The sequence below is a fragment of the Microchirus variegatus genome, assembly GCF_963457635.1.
Source record: "Microchirus variegatus genome assembly, chromosome: 5".
NCBI classification, from domain to species: domain Eukaryota; kingdom Metazoa; phylum Chordata; class Actinopteri; order Pleuronectiformes; family Soleidae; genus Microchirus; species Microchirus variegatus.
The window spans coordinates 13,166,614-13,191,632 of record NC_139806.1 but is presented as its reverse complement, the minus strand read 5'-3'; the positions used below and the strand labels follow the sequence as shown (position 1 = coordinate 13,191,632).

At 38.9% G+C, this 25,019-nt stretch overlaps 2 protein-coding genes across 2 annotated transcripts in view; one reads left to right on the top strand and one right to left on the bottom strand.

Annotated features, from left to right (window-relative positions):
• Nucleotides 1-5,786: 5,786 nt before the first annotated feature.
• LOC310927517 (ceramide synthase 2-like) lies at nucleotides 5,787-11,481 on the top strand (the record flags this gene model as incomplete). Its single annotated transcript, XM_083889820.1, has 10 exons — nucleotides 5,787-5,953; nucleotides 6,555-6,672; nucleotides 7,664-7,782; nucleotides 8,211-8,268; nucleotides 8,368-8,418; nucleotides 9,419-9,511; nucleotides 9,596-9,724; nucleotides 10,852-10,961; nucleotides 11,047-11,200; nucleotides 11,278-11,481. The coding sequence occupies 10 exons, from the start codon at nucleotides 5,787-5,789 to the stop codon at nucleotides 11,479-11,481; spliced, it is 1,203 nt and encodes a 400-aa protein (XP_083745946.1).
• A 10,894-nt stretch (nucleotides 11,482-22,375) lies between these two features.
• LOC310928085 (homer protein homolog 3-like) overlaps nucleotides 22,376-25,019 on the bottom strand; it is a gene marked incomplete at both ends in the record, with an annotated part of 14,548 nt that continues 11,904 nt past the window's right edge. The window contains 3 exons of the mRNA XM_083890555.1: nucleotides 22,376-22,561; nucleotides 23,289-23,369; nucleotides 23,492-23,599. Of these exons, the coding sequence (XP_083746681.1) occupies nucleotides 22,376-22,561; nucleotides 23,289-23,369; nucleotides 23,492-23,599 (375 nt within the window). The remainder of the gene's footprint in view (nucleotides 22,562-23,288; nucleotides 23,370-23,491; nucleotides 23,600-25,019) is intronic.

Below are 25,019 nucleotides of genomic sequence, written 5' to 3'. Positions count from 1 at the left end.
TAGTCAAATTTTGGACAACATTTTATTTCAAAAAAATGGCCACATTTTGGACGACATAGTGTAGTATGACGTACTACATAGTATAGTATGCACTTTTTGTCAAGTTTTGGACCAAAAAAAATGTTTTTCCAAAAAATTGTCAGATTTTGGACGACATAGTATAGTATGTCGTTTTTGTCAAATTTTGGACCAAATGTTTTTTTTCAAAAAATGGTCACATTGTGGACGACATAGTATAGTATGACGTACTACATAGTATAGTATGATGTTTTTGTCACGTTTTGGACCAAAAAAAGTGTTTTTCAAAAAAATGGTCAGATTTTGGACGACATAGTATAGTATGTCGTTTTAGTCAAATTTTGGACCAATTTTTTTTTTCCAAAAATGGTCCTACTTTGAACGACATAGTATAGTTTGATGTACTACATAGCATAGTATGACGTTTTTGTCAAGTTTTGGACCAAAAAAATGTTTTTCCAAAAAATTGTCAGATTTTGGACGACAAAGTGTAGTATGACGTACTAAATAGTATAGTATGCCCGTTTTTGTCAGATTTTGGACGACATAGTATATAGTATGTCGTTTTTGTGAAATTTTGGACCAAATTTCTTTTTCAAAAAATGGTCACATTTTGGACGACAAAGTGTAGTATGACAACTACATAGTATAGTATGACGTTTTTGTCAAGTTTTGGACCAAAAAAAATGTTTTTCCAAAAAATTGTCAGATTTTGGACGACATAGTATAGTATGTCGTTTTTGTCAGATTTTGGACGACATAGTATATAGTATGTCGTTTTTGTCAAATTTTGGACCACATTTCTTTTTCAAAAAATTTTCACATTTTGGACGACATAGTGTAGTATGACGTACTACATAGTATAGTATGACGTTTTTGTCAAGTTTTGGACCAAAAAAAGTGTTTTTCAAAAAAATTGTCCAATTTTGGACGACATAGTGTAGTATGACGTACTACATAGTATAGTATGCACTTTTTGTCAAGTTTTGGACCAAAAAAAATGTTTTTCCAAAAAATTGTCAGATTTTGGACGACATAGTATAGTATGTCGTTTTTGTCAAATTTTGGACCAAATGTTTTTTTTCAAAAAATGGTCACATTGTGGACGACATAGTATAGTATGACGTACTACATAGTATAGTATGATGTTTTTGTCACGTTTTGGACCAAAAAAAGTGTTTTTCAAAAAAATGGTCAGATTTTGGACGACATAGTATAGTATGTCGTTTTAGTCAAATTTTGGACCAATTTTTTTTTTCCAAAAATGGTCCTACTTTGAACGACATAGTATAGTATGATGTACTACATAGCATAGTATGACGTTTTTGTCAAGTTTTGGACCAAAAAAATGTTTTTCCAAAAAATTGTCAGATTTTGGACGACAAAGTGTAGTATGACGTACTAAATAGTATAGTATGCCCTTTTTGTCAAGTTTTGGACCAAAAAAATGTTTTTCCAAAAAATTTTCAGATTTTGGACGACATAGTATAGTATGTTGTTTCTGTCAAATTTTGGAGCAAATATTTTTTGAAAAAATTGTCACATTTTGGACGGCAAAGTGTAGTATGACGTACTACATAGTATAGTATGACGTTTTTGTCAAGTTTTGGACCAAAAAAATGTTTTTCAAAAAAATTGTCCGATTTTTTTCAAAATGGTCACATTTTGGACGACATAGTGTAGTATGACATACTACATAGTATAGTATGACGTTTTTGTCAAGTTTTGGACCTAAAAAATGTTTTTCAAAAAAATGCTCAGATTTTGGACGACATAGTATAGTATGTCGTTTTTGTCAGATATTTGACTTAATAAATATTAACAAAAAAACATTCTATTCAACTTTGTCTTTGGCTCAGATGGTAGAGCACCAGACCTGCCCCATGTGTTGAAACTTTTGTCCCCTCTGCAGGTGGCCCTGGTTCCAATCCCGCGTCGAGTGGCCGATCTGCTATGTCATCCTCCCCCTCTCTGCCTCCAATTAATGGAGATGTAGAAATTTAGACATAGTATCGTATGACGTTTTTGTCTCATTTGGACCAAAAAAAGGTTTTCGAAAAAATTGTCAGATTTTGGACGACATAGCATAGTATGTCGTTTTTGTCAAGTTTTGGACCACATTTTATTTCAAAAAATGGTCACATTTTGGACGACACAGTGTAGTATGACGTACTACATAGTATAGTATGACGTTTTTGTCAAGTTTTGGACCAAAAAAACGTTCTTCAAAAAAATTGTCAGATTTTGGACGGCATAGTATAGTATGTCGTTTTTGTCAAATTTTGGACCAAATTTTTTTTTCAAAAAATTGTCACATTTTGGACGACATAGTGTAGTAGGACGTACTACATAGTATAGTATGACGTTTTTGTCAAGTTTTGGACCAAAAAAAGTGTTTTTCAAAAAAATTGTCAGATTTTGGACGACATAGTACAGTATGTCATTTTTGTCAAATTCTGGACCAAATGTTTTTTTTCCAAAAATGGTCACATTTTGGACGACATAGTGTAGTATGACGTACTACAAAGTATAGTATGACGTTTTTGTCAAATTTTGGACCAAAGTTTTTTTCCAAAAAATGGTCACATTGTGGATGACATTACATTACATTACATCACATTTGGCTGACGCTTTTCATAGCATAGTATAACGTACTAAATAGTATAGTATGACGTTTTTGTCAAGTTTTGGACCAAAACATTTTTCACATTTTGAATGACATATTATATCATGATGTTTTTGTCAAATTTTGGACCAAAATTGTTTTTTCCAAAAAATTGTTACATTTTGGAAGACATAGTATAGTATGATGTTTTTGCCAAAATAAAATTCAAATTTTGGAGCCAAAGTTTTTTTTTCGTTTTTTTTTAACTCATATTTTGGACCAAATAGTATAGTATGATGTTTTTGTCAAATATTTGACCCACTCTTTTTTTTCTAAAAGGCTGTTCTTTTCAAGGCTTGCTCTTTCCTCTCAGGATCGCGGTCGATGATGAAGTAGAAATCCTCATTGAAATTTAAATGACGCAAACAAACACAGACACATAACTTGTGTCCTGACAGGGACAGATGATCACATGAAATAAGTGAACTGATTAAGATGTTTTTGTCAAATTTTGGACAAAAAAAAATTGTCACTTTTTGAACGACATAGTATAGTATGACAACTTTGGGACCCAAACATTTTTTTAATTATTTTAAAATTTTGGATGACATAGTATAGTATGACTTTTTGTCATATTTTGGACGACTTACTCAAGTATGACTTTTTCGTCATGTTTTGGACAAAAAATGTGTTTTTACTTTTTGTCAAATTTTATGATTGTATTACTTTTTTTTGTCAAATTTTAGACGACATACTACAGTATGACTTTTTTGCCAAATTTTGGACAAACATCTTGCCTTATTATGACATTTTTGTATCATGCATATACTAAATTACATATTACAAAAACAAACTAACACTAAAACTAATAAAAACAAAACTAAGCATTTACAAAATTAAAAACTAGAAAACCTGCTCTAAAACTGATTAAAAACAAGAAGTCAAAACTAAAACGAAAATCCCAAACTATTATTATTGGTTATGGAATATGCATGTGTGGCTGTGATGGCATGAATGGAGGTGGAGTATTTGTGTGTATTTCGAGGAGGTGTGTGTGTGTGACATCATCAGTCACAGCACACATGTTTTTAATGTCAGTACACATATTTGTTCAGGGTCAAGTCTGTGAGTTAAATAGTTGGCATAGCTATGAAGACACGGAAGTGCATTTATCTTGCAGTCATTGTCTAGTAATCATTTATCTTGCAATCATTACGCTGGTCCAAGCTGGTTTTTCCAGCACAGATATTTGTAGGATTATAAGACTTTCTTAGAGGCACGTTCCATTTTATTTGTAGTGACAATTTAAACAGTTTGAGAGTGTGGAATACACACTCACATATGGCAGCATATAGGACATTTTACTGAACTCTTGAGAGCAAGAGCAAATATGCAAATATGGTCATACCAGTCTGCAGCTACATACAATAGAATAATAACACAGTAATAAACACGATAAATTAATTAATTAATTAATTAATTAATTAATTTAATTAATTAATTTTTAGTTGTTTTTTGGCACAGTCAGTGCTGACAGATTTTTACCACTTAACACATGTCTCTTGACAATAGCATACATATGTAGTAATAATAGTATAGTATAGTATTATATAGTATAGTATATATACTTTTAAAATTGTGCTCATGTAAGTTGGCCTTTAATTGGAAAACAGTCCCTTAGATGTTTTAACAACCTTTGATTTGGGCCTGTTTGGATATTAAAGACTAACTGTTGACATTTTAAAACTCTTATATTTTGGGTTAGTTTGGGCTAAATTATAGGGCTAACATGAGATTAGTTTACATATAAACCACAACACTTATTTGTTATGAGTAAAGTAGAAGAATGGCCCCCTGGTGCTCGCTCTTTTCTTTGTTGCTGCTTTAATGGCTCATAATCAGTGGCTCAGAACAGGAGACGCCCTTGGTTTTTCATTAGCAGGTTAAAACGTCAAGCTACATCATTAAGAGCCGGAAATAAACAGAAAAAAAGTTACCAAAACAAGTTTATGCTAGAGTTTCCTGGTCCTGGTGAAGTTTAAATATGACCTAACTTTAATCAAAGCTTATTTAATGACTGTGCTCAGTCGCCTTTCACTTACTGTGTATTTCCATTTCTGTAGAGACTATTAGTTTGAAAATCTGCACCCTCAGCTTCCTGTCACCATGTCTAACTTTGACGTGAAGCCTGTTCGCTTCTCCGTGTCGTCGTTCGAACTCCAGTGGAATAGACGCAGACTTCTCATCCTCCACCAAACAAGACTGAAACAACATTTAAAGGCGAATTTTATTATCGTTTCCGTAAAAGCTGCTTACAGGTGAGTCAGTGCTTTACTTGAGCAGTTTAACTTAGTATTTGTGAACGCGTATTAAGTCTACACCTTTAACTACAACGTAGTTGTATTACACCTGTAACTACAACGTCTAGTTATGCATAAAATTACTCTAAACACTTGAATGCTTCTGTTTTGGTATTCTGTTCTGTGAAGTGTATGCTTTTAGCAGTAAAGTTCACTGTTATTGAAGGTAATACAGTCTAGTCTGGTCAGTGTAGGACGACATGAAAAGCTTGTCCTGGTCAATAAAGTTGTTCAAATGTGTTGTTTTATCATAGAGTGTCATTAAGAACATTTAGCTCCTGCCTGAAAGTTGAATAAATTGTGGGTTAAATGTCCTTCATGTTAAAAATAATCACTTCATTAAAACAGAAAATCAAACTAGTTACTAATACTGTGCATCAAAGTGGGTTAAAATTGTACAATAATATGTATTGTTATTTAAATGTTTGCCTAACTATAACCCTAGTGTATTGTTGTATTGTTGTATTGTTGGTGTGTTGTTCAATGACTTATTACTGAAAGTACTACTGTATTACTAAAGGGTGTTAATGTTAAAGTACTATTTATGTATTTTCTGTGGCATTTAAATTAGGTTAGTGGAATATATTAGTTAAAGACAAGGTGCTGGTGTAACATGTTTATGAGCATGGGTGTCTCTTACAGTATGTTTCTGACACTGACACACACACACACACACTTCAGGGACTGTGTCCTCCTCATCCACGTCAGAGTGTGTTTACCTGGAGTAAATCCTCTTTGTGTGTGTTTGTGTGTGTGTTGTCTCTTCTTCTAACTACGCATCACGCCCATCCATCCACAGCAGGATGGATTTGCTGCCTGACCTGTGGAGGCAGGATTACTGGCTCCCTCCAGGTGTGACGTGGGAAGACATGGAGCAGCTGGCGGCCTCCGACCAACCGCGACCCCTGGACCTCCTCATAACTTTGCCCCTTGCGCTGTGCTTCGTCGGCCTACGCTGCGTCTTCGAGAGGTACACCCCTCTCCGATCACTGTGCTCTCTTTGTTCTGTGAGGACGAGGGCGATGTGTTTGGGGATGCTGTCGTCTCTCTGCGAAAAACCAACGTGCGGCTTTAAACAATGAAACACTTTGTCCTGCCGACACAAAACAGTCGCACACGTCTTTAAATAAACAAATGTTGTGCAGCATTTCCTGATCGCGACCAACCGTCCCAGTATCTATGGAGGGATGTTGTGTTTGTAAGAGAGAATGAGCCGTGGGGCAGTGAACAGGTGTTTGAGCAGAGCACGCTTGGATGTCATCAGGAAAAAAGTCTTTGGGGAGTAGAAGGAGAGAGGCTGGTGCAGAGAGAGATGAAGCGAGGGAGAAAAACGCAACAGTGGTGACATCAGAACTCCACATTTTCATTGGATATTTTAGATTATAGATACAGTCCATTTTCTGAATTCTGTGGTGTGAAACAGAACAGAGAAGAGAGGAGAGAGATTGAAACATGACCTAGTTGTTATCAAAGCTTGTATACATTGCATGGTTTGTTTACAGCAACACGACAGTCCATCTGTTATATCGCCGGTTCTTTAAGCCTTTGTCCTTTGTTCTCTTTGCCCCTAGGTTTTTTGCCCCACCCATTGGCGTATGTTTGGGGGTGAAGAATAGATCGCAGGTGACTGCGGCCCCCTCCCCGAAGCTGGAGTCGTTTTACATGAGGAGGAGCAGGCAGCCAACACAGGTCAGTCTGAAAAAAACACCTCATCATACAGTCACCTTTGCTTTGTTTTACTTAAATATGTGTCTACAGCTGTGGGAAATGGCTTTTTGAAGTTTATTATATATTTATTCATATACTGTATAAGACATGAAATGCCATAACCAGTAAGGGTGGGGGGAAAAATCGATTCACATAGGATTCTAATCATCCACGATTCTGAATCGATTAATAAACATCAAAAATCGATTTATTTATTTTTTTCTTAGTTTCTATTTTGAAAAACCACACAAAACACCAGTTATTTGTGTACAGTTTATTTTTGTAACTTCTGGGAGAAAAAGGCAGCTAGCCTAAGCTTTTATATATGCAAGTGTGTTTTATTTATGCAAACTTTTGTCTTAAGTTTGAATTGAGAATTGTGAATCATATGAATCGAATCGGTTGAATCGAGAAACAATTTTGAATCGAATCGTGACCCTAAGAATCAGAAACGAATCGAACCGTGAGCCACCCAAAGATTCACATTCCTAATAACCAGAGAACAAAAGAAGGCACAATATTCAGAACATTCACCAAAAACCTCTTAAGAGGTTGCAATGACCAGGAGTGGTCTTTAAAATCAATTCTAAATCCCCTGAAGTGATCAAACTGTGAAGTTATAACCTCTTCTTGTGTGTAATTATAGTGGAGCAGCATAGTTGTGTTCTCCTGTCTCTGGGGACATTTACAGAGTAGCACAACAGCCTCTGTTATCTGAGCCATTACTAAATAGGCAGCAACAGGGTTGCCTCAACAGAACCTAAGTAAACACAGGTGGTTAAATAAAAAAAAAAAACACCTGTGTTTATCATCCACAAAATTGGATACAGAATTGAGTAAAGGTACTCCATTAATCGCCTCTTACACGCCTTAGAATTAACTCTTTGGACGGTTGACCTGGACCAGATTCAACTGTAAAATTATACATAGAAATGCAAACAACACTCAGTGAGAATCTGTGTTGTGGTTTCAGAGCGAGATTGTGAGTCTGACGAAGGCGTGCGGTAAAACGCAGAGACAGATCGAGAAGTGGTTCCGCAGGCGCAGGAACCAGGACAGGCCCTGTCAAACCAAGAAGTTTGGTGAAGCGGCGTGAGTGCAGTTTTTTTTTTTTTCACAAACACATTCACTGCTCAGTTTACAGATGACTTCCCTTAAGAGCACTTCACTTCACCTCACTCTGCAAAAACCCCAGTGACAAACAAAACTCTGTAATCTCCTCTCGATTACTTTGTAGACTACATTTCAAAGAGTTTTTATTCCAGTATTTAGAATTATGCACACTAAGAAATCAAAGTATGAGACTGTACTTAAAAAGGTAAACACGCTGTACCTTTGTGTACCAATCAGTACATTTTTGTCACTAGGGGTGCAGAAATGTTTCTTTAGAGGCACAAACAAGCAGGTACAAGTGCTTGTACCCTGATAGGGTACAACCGAAGCGACAAAGTATTTGTACCTTTAGGTACAGTCTCATACTTTGATTTCTTAGTGTGTGATATAATTTGTTTTTTTTGCAGCTGGAGGTTTTCTTTCTATATCGTGGCCTTCGTGGGTGGATTAGCCTGCTTGATTAATGTGAGTGACTTTTTCCAGTAACGTGGTAGATACTTCCGTTTCAGCTGAAATGTATCGTCGGTGTATAAATGAATGAATGTATTTCCCTGCTCTTCTCAGAGACCCTGGTTCTGGAACAACAGGGAATGTTGGAGCAAGTATCCACTACAGGTGAAAACACAAATCCTGTCACACAGGTCGTCCCGTTAAACAGTTTCTACGGTTATATTTACACACACATGGAAGGTTATTAATTCTGTGTTTGCACAGTGTGAATGAAACATGAGGTCTGAAGGAAACAGATCAAATGTCATTTAAAGAGGAAACGTAAGCACGATACGGTGAACTTGTCAGTTCCCTCGTGTTACGGAGAGCAACGAATATCCTGATTCAGTGAATCGTCCGTTCATCTTCTACCGCTTTAGCCTCCACATGAGGGTCGCGGGCGGGTCGCTGGTGCCAATCCCAGCTGACATAGGGTGAAAGGTGGGGGACACTCTGGACAGGACACCACAAACAGAGACAAACAACCATCCACTCTCACACTACGGTCAATTTAGAGTGTCCTATTGACGATAGGTTGATAATTGACTGACAGGAGCAGGAACGCAGTGTTAATGACGGAATTAATCAGATTTATTAATCCAGATTTTCCTTGAACTCAGCATTAGGAGAAATTGGTTATATATATATACATAAGTCACTTAGAATATAACATGTGTAAATGTGCTTTTCTAGTTAACTGGATAACAGGAAACAGAGCTGTGGAGTGTAAAGTTAAGTGTCTGCTCATGAAGACACGAGTATGTCATCGTCAAACGTATATTTACACATTTCAAGTTTGTTTCTTGTCATTTTTGTGAGGCTGATGTTTGCTAATTGAAAGAGCAAATAAAGCACATTAAACACTAAACAGACAGGACTTGTACCCACAACTCTGTTAGGCCACTTTACCTTGCCAATTAATAATCGTGAACTAGCCTCTCGTCGGCTCCTCCTTAAAGTTGACGAAACATACTGCGTTTCAGTCTTAACAGAATTCACGTTTGGCTGCAGAACAAACACATTTTTAATGACTTCTGTGAGCTTCATTTCGTAAAAGTGAATGTTCAAGTTTTCCTTCACACACACTTTCTGTTGACTTTTAAAAAAAATAATCCTTCCTCCACAGCCCATGGAGAGAGCTCACTACTGGTACTACATGCTGGAGCTGAGCTTTTACGTCTCTCTGCTGCTGCGGATCTCTGTCGATGTCAAGAGGAAGGTGAGACTCATTCATTCATTCACTCACTTATCTATCTACCACATTCGTACATAACATCCCTTTGATATTTCTTTTGTTTTGCAGGATTTTAAAGAACAGGTGATTCACCACTTGGCCACCATCTTCCTCCTGAGTTTCTCCTACTGCGCCAACTACATACGCATCGGCACCCTGGTCATGCTGCTTCATGACTCCTCTGACATCCTGCTGGAGGTAAACCTGCAAAAACCACCCCTCAGTGAAACCACAGAACAACTGAACTCACACTTTTACATCACGCTGAGGGCAATGAACTCATGCCAGCAGGCAGACCTGACGCCTGAAAGCACATTGTTAAATATTGGATAAGTATAAACTAGTATGCTGTATGAATGTGAAAGGAAATAACACAAAGAAGTCATTATTATACATAAATACATGCCCCAGACATGACATGGGGGCAAAAACTTGAGAATTTGTGGCCACAAAATACTTATTTGTGGATTTAATATCATTCCAATCAACAACATGGACAGTGAGACCTACACTATGGTAATAATGATTCCTTAAGTCGAGAGCTGCTAACGATTATTTTTATAATCGATTAATCTGTCGATTATTTTCTCCATTAATCGATGAATCGTTTGGTCCAGAAAATGTAAAAAAAAAACGTTGATCAGTGTTTGTCAAACCTGGAAATTACGATGTTCTCGAATGTCTTGTTTCGCCCACAAACCAAAATGATTTAGTTTTAATGATTTCTTTGTTATGTGGAGCAAAGAGACGAAGAAAATATTCACATTTAAGAAGCTAAAAAAATCAGAAATCTTGTTTTAATAATGAAAAAAAGCTTCAAACCGATGATCAAAACAGTTGACGATTAATTGTTTCAGCTCTACTTAAGTCATTCCCAACCTAAAAATAAAACTCAGTCGGACTATCTCTGTCCATCGTGCAGCTTCAGCCCATGATTTCCTCATAATACCCAAATCTATATAATCTCACCGTGTCACAGTCTTATAATACACTAACAATTGTTCCTTATTGGTCAGGAACTGTAAAAAGCTCATGGTGTGAATTTTGCCTCAGATACTAAGAAATCATTAGCCTAATAGCATAGTTGCCTAAGTCATATTTGAATTTGGTTTTTTTTTAAGCAAGCACATTGGTAGTTAATCAGATATCACAATTACCAAAAAAAAATGACTGAGGCAATTATTCTAATGAAATGTGACGCAAATAAAAAGCCGAAAGTAAACACTGAGAACATTTTTTGCTCTGTACACAAATGTGACCGTAATAATTCTCGGTGAGCGCAGGCTGGTCACAGACTCCATGTGATCATTGTTCATCTTTTACAGTCTGCCAAGATGTTCAACTACGGCACAGGCTGGAGGAAAACGTGCGACGTACTCTTCGTAGTATTTACTGTGGTTTTCCTTGTGACTCGACTGGTGATTTTCCCCAGCAAGTGGGTTTTAGTTTTTTTTTTTCACAAGTTCATTCTGTAGTATTGGCAGAGTACCATGTTAATCTATTTCTGTGATTGCACACAGAATCATCCACACCACCCTGGTTCTATCCATGGAGGTCTTTGAGCCCTTTGTCGGCTACTACTTTTTCAACATCCTGCTGATGGTGCTGCAGGCTCTTCACGTCTTCTGGGCTATCTTAATCTTACGCATGGTCAATAAGTTCCTGAGCGGCAAGGTGAGAATTAGGGTCTCTAATGTCATCTCAGCTCTGTCGTACATGTTATAAGCCCTTGTTCCTGCGTCTGCCCTCAGCTGGAAAAAGATGTACGCAGCGATGAAGAGAGCGAAGCTGAACAGGACGAGGAAGAGGAGGAGAAGGGAGAAGACGATCGTATTTGGGAGAGGAGTAAAGACACCCTGAACTGCAAGCTGTCAATGCTGACAAACAGCTGTGTCTTAAATAACTTGAACAACCACCGGGGGTCTGCGGTGGACAGGATCCGTAAAGCTCAGTAGAGACTTGGGTTTGAGACGTTTCAAGCTGTTGTCGCCGTTTCCAGGTTAAAACAACCGCATGGTTGTGTGTGAGTAGTGTGAGCTACTCTGAGATGACGCAAATGTGTTTTCGCTAGTACACGGGCCAGAGCTGAACTGTTATATCCTGGTGAAAGTGCCGACTTCAGCAGAAGGTTGATATGATTTAGGACGCTGTGGTGTTATGGGGCTGCAGCAGCTGCTGGGAAACCACTGTGCACACGTGTGTGTGTGTGTTCAGTTTTACTAACACTGTCTACTATCAACTCTCACTGTAGCTGACACGGCAGAATGTTTTTATTCCTCATGTTTTTCACCCAAGCCAATTCACAAAGATAGTGATTTGAAATCAAAACACGTGAATGTGACTTTTATTTTTTTTAGTCTTGTGAAGTAAATTATGTCTATGTTTATAGCTAGAAAATAATATAAGTCCTATAAATGTGCAGTTAAAAAAAAATGATGCTGTAAATAAAGAACACATTTCTATTTGTGCACTCTCTGTTCTTGTTAATGAATACACATTTCACATTTAAATTACTTGACAACTTTGTAAACACAGGCTTTTATGTTGCTAAAAATGACTTTAGTGCTGTAGCGGTGAAGGGTCACCATAAAATGATACGGTGTATATGCTGCACCACAGTGCCATCTTGTGGCTCAGACCAGGATCACACCTACAGTCACACCTGCTATCGTAGAGATTAAGATAGTTCACGAGTGATAGTTGCATTTGTTAGGCGTTAACAGGCATTCATTGCCGAGATTATGAAATAGAGGAAATATCATGGTCCAATTTCATTTATTTATTTTTTTGTAAAAAATGGGACAACATATGTGGATGAGGGCGAATCACGTGAGCAGTTTTCAACAAGGCTCAAATCCTTTACATGTACGTATATTATTGAATTGGGGGAAACGTTTGAATTTGAATTCACTGATTTCCTTTGTGTTTTTCTTGTACATTTATTTTTGTATAGTGCAGGGTTGTTCTGTGGGAGCACCCCCAGTTCACAGTATGTAGGAGCCAAATTGAGTTTATGTTGACTCTTATATTTCTTTCTTTGTCATTAGTTTGAGTAAGTGTATGCACGTGTGGAAATATGGGCACAGGTCTATCTGTCCCCACCTACAGGATGACAGAGGAGGCTGCTGGAGGTGGAGCCAGGTGGAAGACCTTGAGAGGTGGAGGCCAGAGCAGCTGGGCGTGGCTGGGAGAGCATGCAGTTTTTTGACCATGTTGCAGTGACGATGGGCCATACAGCCGTGCATAAGACTTTAATAGAAAGTGCTTAATGTTTTATTTTGTACTTTTATTTTGCTTTACAAGTTTATTTTGTGACAACTAAACATCTGTGAAACAATAAAACGGTCAGAAGGGACCGACCTGGAATTACCACTACTCCTCATCATTTCACATGAGTCAAAACTAAAATCCACTCAGCCACAAGTAGTAGCCAGAAAAGAAGAAGAAAAATGGAAAATGCTACTACATTTTAGTCAAAAAACTTCTCTGGATGGATTCGTGGAACAAAGGAACATTGGATGACATTGGATACACATGGAATTGGATGCCAGCAACTGGAACAAAGGAAGTGATTGCCAAGCTGGATTGAAGGCCCAAACTGAATCCAATTGAATCCAGATCAATCGGTACGTTAATGAAGAAAGTTTGAAAAGAATCTGATTTAGTTTATGAAGAGTAATACATTGAGCGGAATATTCAGTTATATTTAAAAAAAAAAAAAAGAAAAAAAAAGAAAAAAAAAGAGACCTTTAAGTTTGTCAAGTTAAAACAAAGAACATCAGTTATCAAGATGGAGGACAGTGCCACAGCTTCTTCACCTGTTGAAACAGAAAAGCAGGTGGATAATTCTGAGTCACAGCTCTGTGAAGATGCAAGAATTGTTAGAAAGAATAAAAGTGGTGCATTGACTCGCAGAATGAATACGATCATTAAACTTATGAAAGATCAAGCAAATGTGGAGAAAGTTAAGGATCATCTATTAAAATACATAGAAGCCTTGGACACTTTGGATAAAGTTCACAGAGATTATCAAACGCACTTATCAAAGAATGAGCGTGTTAAAGATACAAAACAATGGTATGAACCAAAAATGCTTAGCATAGAAAAGTTTAAGATCAAGACTGATGAGTGGATTGAATCCTGTCCAGTTGTACCAGCACCTGAGAAAGAGGATGAAGATGAAGTTGGTCCTCAGGACAGCATCTCTGTGGTAACTCAGACATCAAGCAAAGGGACACATGTAAGCACAGCATCAGCTCAGTTGATGGCAAAGGCAGAGAAGGCTGCTCTTTTAGCCCAGGCTGCTGCTCTGAAAGAAAGGCATGCTTTAGAAGAAGAGCAAGAGCATTTAGCAAAACAAAGAGAGGAGTTAAGGAGGCGAAAGGAGAGACTGGACTTTGAAGCTGAGCTTTCTGCGGCTAATGCAAGGCTTGCTGTGTTTGCTGGAGCTGAAGAGCAAGTGGCTTCCACTCCAGTGAATGGAATGAACACGTATCTAAAGGAGAGGAACTTGGAATTTACCAATATGGAAACCTTGCAAGCGGGAGGTCAACCCATGATTATGCTGGATGGAAGGACTGTTCGGCCCAGGCATGGAGTGCAACATTTACCCTTATTCCAACCACGAAGTAGACAAGCAGGTTCCCAGGAACATGGACATTGGACACTCCAGGACAGCCAAGAGGCTATAGGTGCAGTGCAACGGCCACAGCCAATGCAGTCAAAACATAGAGGTAATGTTGTTCTGCAACCTATTGTTGAAAAATCTTATGATAACTCAGACAGAATTGAGATCAGTACAGAATACAGACAGCTGGCTGATGATGTTACTTTAAAACCACACGGAAACACAGCAGGTCCTGTGATAACACAGCAAGGACAAGACCAGCACAGTCCAGTACAAGGCAGTGCAGCCTCCAGTGATCTAATAGCTGTCTTGAATAGACAAAATGAAATCACCTCTATGCTACTCAAGCAACAACAATTGTCTTTATTACCACCCAAAAGTGTTAATGTCTTTGAAGGGGACATCTTGCAGTTTAGGTCATTTATGTCATCTTTTGAGCACAACATTGAACTAAAAACAGATGATGTGCAAGACAGATTGTTTTACCTTGAGCAATATACAAAGGGTGACGCTAGAGAGCTGGTAAGAAGTTGCCAGCATATGGATAGAAACCAAGGCTATCTCAGAGCCAAACGTCTGTTGCATGAGCAATTTGGCAATGAATACAAAATTTCCATGGCTTACATTAAAAAAGCACTTAATTGGCCTACCATAAAGCCTGAAGACCCAAAAGCCTTGAATGACTATGTATTATATCTGAAAGGATGCTGTAATACCATGGAAAGTCTCGATTACCTGAATGAGCTGAATGTAGCCTCCACTTTGAAAGCCATTGTCATGAAATTGCCTTACAAGCTACGGGATAAATGGCGGACTAAAGCTCAAGAAAAGTTGGAGAACAGCAGCACAATTATATTCAAAGATCTTGTTGAGTTCATTGAGAAACAGGCAAAGATATGTTCCAATCCAATATTTGGAGATATACAGGATGCAATTTCAAGCAGAAAAAGTATCAATATCAGTAAGTCCATCACTAGGCCCAAGTCTTCTTATACAGCTAATGTGGTAACAATGAGTGATCCAGTGGCTCAAAGCTTGAACAGTGACAAGTCAAAGCCCAAATGCCTCTGCTGTGAAGGTGGTCACAAAGTGGAGCATTGCTCTGACCTAAAGAAGAAAACGCACAGGGAGAAGTTGAACTTTTTAAAGGAAAAAGGACTCTGCTTCGGATGTTTGTGCAAAGGGCACCTGAGCAAGGACTGCAAGGACCGTCTGTCTTGCAACACCTGCAACAGAAAGCATCCCAGTGTGCTTCACATCAACTTTCAAGTCAAAGGTGAGACTTCCAGGTCAGTGGAACAACCACAGTGCATTCCAACTGTGTCATCAAACGGATGTAGCCATAAAGGGGCCGGAAACTATAAACATGCACTTTCCATCTTACCTGTTCAAGTGAAGTCTGTCAAAGGAAACAAAATCATTCAAACGTATGCTTTTCTCGATCCTGGAAGTTCAACCACGTTCTGCACTGAAAAACTGGCGCAGAAGTTGAGTCTGGAGGGAAAACCAACCACTGTGTTATTGAGAACGTTGTCATATGAAAGACCTGTCAAGAGTGTATTGCTGTCAGGACTAGAAGTGAGTGAGCTGAAAAGCAGCAACTTCATGCCTATACCCGAAGTGTACACTCAAAAGTCCATGCCAGTGACAAAAGACAACATCCCAACACAGGAGGATGTAACAGAATGGACTTATCTCAGTGAAATCCAATTGCCTCAGATAGACTCTGATGTTGACTTGCTCATCGGCATGAATGCAGCAAATGTGATGGAGCCCTGGCAGGTGATCAACTCACAAGAACATGGGCCCTATGCTGTGAGAACCTTGTTAGGCTGGGTGATAAATGGTCCATTGGGAGGGTGCAGCAAAGGTGTGGAAATGCCCACAGAGACTGTCAATAGGATCTCCTTAGTCGACCTACAAGAACTTCTGGTGAGTCAATACAACATAGATTTCAATGAGAAAGCCTATGAAGAAAAAAGTGAAATGTCTGTAAATGACAAGAAATTCCTGAATATTGCCAATGAATCGGTAAAAGTGAAAGAGGGTCACTACTGCATTAACTTACCTTTCAAAGCAGATACCATCACAATGCCCAATAACCGCATTGTTGCAGAACAGCGTCTATTGAATTTGAAAAGAAAATTCCAAAGAGATCTGAACTATCAAAGGGAGTATACAGAGTTCCTTAGTGATGTCATTAACAAGGGCTATGCTGAAATGGTTCCCTCTACACAACTGAAGAAGAGTGATGGAAAACTGTGGTATATTCCTCATCACGGGGTATATCACCCAAAAAAGAAGACGATTCGTGTAGTGTTTGATTGTGGTGCAACCTTTCAGGGGACATCTCTTAACTCTGAACTACTCCAAGGCCCGAATTTAACAAACACGCTGATTGGAGTGCTGACACGTTTCCGAGAAGAGCCAGTGGCGCTGATGGCGGACATACAGGCCATGTTCCACCAAGTCAAGGTGACCGAATGTGACACAGATTTCCTGCGCTTCTTATGGTGGCCACAAGGAAATGTGAATGATGCTCCAGTGGAATATCGCATGACTGTTCATTTGTTTGGTGCAGTCTCTTCACCAAGCATAGCCAACTTTGCACTTAGAAAGACTGCACAGGACAATGAAAGCAACTTCCCTCTGGAGGTAACAAACACAATCATGGAGAACTTTTATGTAGATGATTGTTTGAAGTCGATGCCCACAGAGCTAGAAGCAATGGAACTCATCACAAACCTCACTGAAGCCTGTCATAGAGGAGGCTTCCATCTGTCAAAGTGGATAAGCAACAGTAGAGCTTGCCTTTGTGCTGTTCCACAAGAAGACAGAGCCAAAGAGATAAAAGAGTTGGACTTGAGCAAAGATCATTTGCCCATGGAACGAGCCTTAGGACTTCAATGGTGTGTCCAAAGTGACTCCTTCAAGTTCAACATCACCATCAGTGAGCGTGCACTTACCAGAAGGGGCATCCTATCAATGGAACTATGTCGACAGGACCTTGGATGGGACATGACCATTCCCAACACACTGTCTGAGCAGTGGACCAAATGGACCGGCAGTCTCTCACAACTCGCAGACTTTGAAGTTCCACGCTGCTTTAAAGCAAAGGATTTCGAGGTGTGAGCGCAGAGAGATTCATGAAGAACCCAAGATGGATCTCTGGACCAGAGTTCCTTTGGTCATCAGAAGAGGACTGGCCGAACGAACAGGTGGACAAGGAACTTAGCAAAGATGATCCAGAGGTGAGGAAATCTGCAACAGTTAATGCAATCATGCAAGCATGTGAGGAAAGGCCCACAGACAAGTTGCTCAATCACTTTTCAGACTGGCTGAAGTTGAGAGAAGCAGTTGCATGGATATTAAAGGTCAAATATGCATTAAAACACCTTGTGCAAAAAAAGAGGGACTTGAAGGAAGACTGTAAACAGACTCGAATGGCAACCAGAACGACCAAGGGGTATGTCAAGGACAACATGAAGGAATCAATAACAGTTGATGATCTGATATTGGCAGAAAATGCTATTCTCTCCTATGTACAGAGACAATGTTTCCCTGAGGAAATCAACATGCTACAAGAAGGTGCTTTCAACGTGAAAAGGGGCAGTAGCATATACAGACTGGATCCGATGCTGGACAATGGAATCCTCAGAGTGGGTGGTCGCCTCAGAAGAACAGCAATGCCGGAGGAAAGAAAACACCCTGCCATTCTGGCCAAAAACCACCACGTGTCCACTCTGATCCTACGTCACGTCCATGCTCAAACTGGACATGGAGGAAGGAACCACATGTTATCCCAGGTACGAAAAACATACTGGATTACAAGTGCTAATTCTGCTGCCAGAAAGATTATCTCTCACTGTGTAACCTGCAGAAAGAACAGAGGAAAACCTGGTGAACAAAAAATGGCTGATCTGCCAAGTCAAAGGCTTGTCATGGACTTACCACCATTCTCCAACATTGGTATGGACTACTTTGGCCCTTTTGAGGTGAGAAAGGGAAGAAGCACAGTGAAAAGGTATGGCGTCATCTTTACCTGCATGACCAGCAGAGCAGTACATCTGGAGGTGGCCTGTTCTTTAACTACAGACTCATGCATCAACGCCATCAGGCGGTTTCTTTGCCGAAGAGGCCAAGCACAACACATAAGATCTGATAATGGCACTAACCTTGTGGGTGCCGAAAGAGAACTAAGAGAAGCACTCCGAACATTAGACCAAAGGAAAATCCACCAGGCTTTGATGAAGGAGGGAGTTCAGTGGAGCTTCAATCCCCCCACTGCTTCTCATCATGGTGGGTTCTGGGAACGCCTCATCAGAATGGTAAGGCATGTCTTACTTTCAGTTTTGAAGCAACAAACAATAGACGATGAAGGCCTAACCACCATTTTCTGTGAAGTTGAGGCAATACTTAACAGCCGGCCTATTACCAAAGTGTCTGATGACCCACAAGACTTGGAAGCTCTGACTCCTAATCACATTCTGTTGCTCAGAACTAATCCACTTCTGCCCCCTGGGCTGTTTTCAAGGTCTGACCTTTACCACAGGAGACGCTGGAGACAAGTCCAATATATGACAGAGCTCTTCTGGAAAAGATGGCTGCTGGAATACCTGCTTCTCCTCCAAGAAAGGCAAAAGTGGTCAAGAGTCAGAAGAAATTTCATCCTTGGAGACATTGTCCTAGTCACAGACAACACTGCTCCTCGCAATTCATGGCTACTTGGAAGAGTTGTGGAAGCCAAACCTGACACCAGAGGCCATGTCAGAGTTGTGAAGCTGCAAACAAAGACCAGTGTGCTGGAGAGGCCAGTGTCTAAAGTGTGCTTGCTGCTGGAGGGTGATGACACGCCTGTGATTAGAAGTCCAGAACATAGCAAAAAGGATTAAAGATAAGTGAACTTATTATTATTTTAGAGATTTAAGTTATAAATATTGAAAAGCAGTTTGTGCAATAGAAATGGCTCCTTTTATAATTTATTGAATTAATTGTCTTTGCTTCTACAAATACAATTAGGGGCCGGTATGTAGGAGCCAAATTGAGTTTATGTTGACTCTTATATTTCTTTCTTTGTCATTAGTTTGAGTAAGTGTATGCACGTGTGGAAATATGGGCACAGGTCTATCTGTCCCCACCTACAGGATGACAGAGGAGGCTGCTGGAGGTGGAGCCAGGTGGAAGACCTTGAGAGGTGGAGGCCAGAGCAGCTGGGCGTGGCTGGGAGAGCATGCAGTTTTTTGACCATGTTGCAGTGACGATGGGCCATACAGCCGTGCATAAGACTTTAATAGAAAGTGCTTAATGTTTTATTTTGTACTTTTATTTTGCTTTACAAGTTTATTTTGTGACAACTAAACATCTGTGAAACAATAAAACGGTCAGAAGGGACCGACCTGGAATTACCACTACTCCTCATCATTTCACATGAGTCAAAACTAAAATCCACTCAGCCACAAGTAGTAGCCAGAAAAGAAGAAGAAAAATGGAAAATGCTACTACACAGTACAATGACAATAAATGCTATTCTATTCTATTATTTATATTGCTATTATAGTGCTGCACTCGTTATGATCTGCTGCCTCTAGAGAAAGTGCACATCAACAGTAAAATCAGAAATCGTTGTCATTGTACGATAAAACATTGTGATTTCCTTCAGAACAGACTCTGGTTTGTACACCAAACTGCATATTTGCATATTTTCTGCAAACAAACAACGCGTCTAGTAACTATCAGCACTATTTGAAGCTGATTTAGTTTGGTTAATCAATGCTTGATGACATATTAAATGCGTGAATTCCCATTTCACACACACATTCATCAGGCCGGTCCAAGGATCAAACGTGGTGTCACTGAATCGTTGTCTCCAGTGAATAAATATTCACATAAAAACAATAATAAACGAGTATTGTGGCAGAAAATGAAAGAACATCGATGTAAGCAAATGTCTGAATTCTCTTTTCTTTTTCTTTTTTTTATTTCCAAATTGCCATGACAACAGCTCTAAGATTGAGACAAAGAGCCGGCTATGGCTGTCCAACATCACCCTTTAAACAGTAAGGCATTAACACATGAATACAAACACAGCGTGTTCAAAAAATACACTCTTAAATAACGTAAGACATTCTGGGGTTTGTTTGTTTTTTTCTCCACACAGTACAAGCTACAATCTCAAGGCGTACGGCGTTGTCCACATGAGCTAACTTTAGGTAACGTGCTGGAAAGAAAAAAAAAAACGACAAAAAGTTCCTAGAACGCATCACATCAAGATCAACAAGAGCGACATGGATATTATAAGGTGCTGCTATCATTAAGTCGCTTAGTTCGTTGAAACACTGGACGATCTATCTATCTATCTATCTATCTATCTATCTATCTATCTATCTATCTATCTATCTATCTATCTATCTATCTATCTATCTATCTATCTATCTATCTATCTATCTATCTATCTATCTATCTATCTATCTATCTATCTATCTATCCTTTTATTTTTTATTTCTTACACTTACTTGTCCTTAACCGTATGACATAATATTCTATAGTAACTCTATTGTACTTAAGTGTTTATTGTAGCTTAGTCTCTATACTTAAAGGTTCCTTACAAGGAACAAGCTTAAGTGAAAGACAAAGACGAGCAGCTGAGCGACCTCATCGGTGACCTTTGACCTTTGGTGGCAACATTCACGTCTACTGTTTAAGTTGTGCGTGTCCATGCCCATGCCTATGACTAATATTTAAAGGTGCATTATGTAAAAAAATCTAAAGCAAGTGGCCATAAAATCCTCCTAATGTTCATATAACAAACTGAACTCACCAACAACAACAGTACAGCCAAAATATTCACATTCAAAAAAATATTTTGCAGACTGCAAATCATGTTTATGTTTTGAAATCATGTTTTGCCATGTAGCGCCACCTACTGCTGTCTACCAATCATTGCAGTCAGTAGAGTCTCAGCTGCCGAGCAACCACGGGTTGCCAGTTACGTCTGAGCTACAATGGCGGAGAAAACAAAACCTAAAAGACCTCGGTATTTTGAATTTGAGTGTAGTAACCGTTTTTGTCACATTCTTACATATGGCACCTTTAACGTTCATGTCAGCAAACTATGGGCGACACTTTACATTACACCAACAACATAGTAATAACTTTGCAGTAGAGCAATAAATATCATGGTAACACTGGCTGGATTTTATCTTATTAATAATAATAATACTAATAAAGATATTATCAATTTTTATTCACAAAAGCTTTCATGTGAAGGTATCACAGTGACGTAGATGATATTAAGTGTCTTTACTGGAGAAATAACATGGTGTAACATTAAATTATCTCCTTTACCAAGCTGGAAACTGCATTTAAAATGAGATTATATGACTATAACATTACCTCCCTGTTACAAAATGATTACCATACTATAACAACTATGTTATTGTGCTGTAATGTAAAGTGATGCCGCTATGCAGTACGTGATTTTAACCACACCACAGTAGCTGCTATGCTACACACAGGCAACTACAAGACAAAAACATGACACAAATCAAACTCTGCTGACTTTCAATTCAGTAATTACTGTGTCGTATGTGGGTCGTTTAATATGCAGACGTCTTAAAGGTAATCGTATCTTGTGCAATCCTGTATTTGCATTCAATTGTCGCTGAGTAATAATGCTCCGTTCCTCACATGCATGGACTCATCGCCGCGTTGTTGTAAAAGGCCTCTTATCGCTCATATAGACAATGCATCGCTGTTTTGTTTTGTTTTGTTTTAAATACAAAAGTCCTACTTACGAAAAAACTTCAAGCACCAGTTGTCATTATGAAATGTCTAACACTGTAATAAGCACTTACCTTAAAGTTGGTTTATTGCATTGAATGTTACCCAAAGCAACACGAAGCCTTATATTAGATTGCACAAGCAATATTGTGTATATGCTGCTGCTGCTGCTGCTTAGGCCAACACCTACAACTATGTTGTCAAGTACAGCACAGCCTCTGCTGCAACACACACACACACAGAGTCACCTTCCTGCAGCTGAGGTGGTTCTTGTGCTTGATGAGGACAGGGACAAGGACCAGCTCCATCTTGTTGTGTTTTCTACCTGCTACCAAGCCCATGGCAAATTTAACCCTGTCTCCCCGTCTTCGGCTCTCTCTCTCTCTCTCTCTCTCTCTCTCTCTCTCTCTCTCTCTCGTGTGGGTCTGGAACTTCCTCTCGTCTTATTTGTCAATGAGTTTAACGAGGCTCTGGCGGAGATCATTGAGGTCAAAGATCTTGATGTCCAGAATTTCAATGGCCCGCTGGATCTCAGTGTCCACGCGGTCCCGGTCCTCCAGAGAGTTACTCAGGTTCTGCTCCGTGTTCTGGATGCGGCGCTCCAACTCTGAGTTACGCATCTCCGTCTCCTGCAGAGAAGAGGAATCAAACAGAGAGAACACCAAAAAACAAAGGACAATTTAAACACATAATTGACTTCTGATAATGAATACATTTAATTTAATTTGGACAATTATCATATGTACAGAAATGTCCTTATTTTTGAAGGAAAAGCACTTTTTTTCAATTAATCTAACATTAAATGAATCAGAAATACACTCTATACATTGTTACTGTGGTAAACGACTATTCTAGCTGCAAACGTCTGGTTTTTAATGATATGTACATAGGTGTATAGAGGCACATTTCCAGTGTTCTAATGGTGCATTGTGTTTGCTAATTGTGTTAGAAGGCTATTGGATGATTAGAAAACCTTTGTGCAATGATGTTAGCACAGCTGAAAACAGTTTTGCTGGTTCTATGATGAAAGCAAGTACAAAGTGTGAAGGGCAAAATTATTATTTTAAACTAAAAACCATTATTTCTAATCTGTCTTGACTATATTTTCTATTCATTTTGCAAATCTTTTGATGAATAAAAGTGTGACTTTTAATGGAAAACAAAAAAAAAATTGTATAGGTGACCCCAAACTTTTGAATGGTAGCGTACAGTATAATAACAAATAATCCAGTGGTTATAATCTGGCACATTTACGTTCCACATTTGTGTGAATGTTCATCAATGTCTCTATTTTCGAAATAAAATAACAAATATCAAGACCTACCCCATCTTCACATTAGTACTAATTACTCTTACCCGTAATCTGTGTATGGCCTCATCCCGAGCATGTTCCATTTCATGGTACTCTGCTTTCTTACTTTGCAAAATGTGGATCTCCTGGAAAAAAGAAAACAGCAAAGGATTCACGTGAGTTTGTGAAGCTGCGTTGTTTGCAACTTCTCCACCTCAGACTCAGACTCCGGCCCCGCGATAAAAAAAATTAGCATAAAGCCTCAAACCTCGTCTTTGGCCTTCAGCAGCGCCTCCAGCTCCTCCAGAGACTGGGTCAGCTCGTCTTTAAGCAGGTCACTGGGACCTTGTCCTCCATGAGCCTCCAGCTCAGACACCTACACACACACACACACACACACACACACACACACACACACACACACACACACACACACACACACACACACACACACACACACACACACACACACACACACACACACACACACACACACACACACACACATGCATAAATGCATACATGAATGTTATGGTTCACCATTAGGGTGACCCGGTGTCCCACTTTATGGGAGGACTGCACAGCATTTGCATCCCCTGTCCCACATAGTGAGACAATGTCCCACATTTTATTCGACTCTAAACTGATCTGTTCATCTCTAAAAAAAAAGAAGGCGGGCTGTTGTCAAACACAGGACACTGTCTCCATCTTGTCCTATGTTTGAGTCAGATGTAACGAGATGAGACGTATTTTTGAAAAACTGAAGAAAAAAATAACAACGCAAAGAGAAGAAGATGCAGCGACGGCAAAAACTATGGGGAAACTACTCGCAACTGGGTCAAGCTGAGGGAGTTTCTCCGCGTGTCATGTGGCCGTTCAAAAACTGCAGTTATAATTATACACACACACTGAATTAGTTATTTATCTCTTATGTTTGTAAATGATGGAACATGTGGGAAAAAGCTATTTTCTTTTGGAATATTGCCTTCGACTGGTCGTATAATTTATAATCCACATCTTATATGAAGCATCTATCTATCTATCTATCTATCTATCTATCTATCTATCTATCTATCTATCTATCTATCTATCTATCTATCTATCTATCTATCTATCTATCTATATGTAGTTTTTGTGATTGATCGGATCTGCAGACACTTTCAGACCTGCATTTAAAACTCTAGTTGGTCACTTTTAAATGTCCCTAGATGTGAGTGTGTGTGTAAATCCTCAGTAAATTAGCAGTTTATGAAATACTAAGGACTAATAATCACCCTTCGTCATCATCTGATGCTCGGTTTGAGCTTCAGCAGGTCATCTTTACCAGATTTTCTATGCCTAAATCCATTGAGTTGCTGCCAATTGTTTGGCTCATTAGATTATGCCTTAACAATGAGTTGAATAGGTGTAATTTATAAAGGGGCCACTGAGAGTATGTTGTCCATTATTGCGACATAAATAAATCTTTATATGTTTGATAATGGTGACGATCTATGAACATTTTCAGCATAGGTTTATAATGTGGAAAGCTGCTGAATCGTGTTTAAAACAGTAAGTTCATAAGAAATAACATAAGATAAAATAACATAAGATAAGGGGAAATTTACATTGTCACAGAAGCAGACAGTAAAGATAAAGATAATAAACATGCATTTCCACATAATGTGAAAGTACAATATAGAAAGATATTAACAATATGACAATAAAAAGTTAAAATAGAATGACAGTTACTAGAAATACAGAATGGGCTGTATATACTGGATATACGGCATGTTATGAAGATGTTTTGCAAAAAC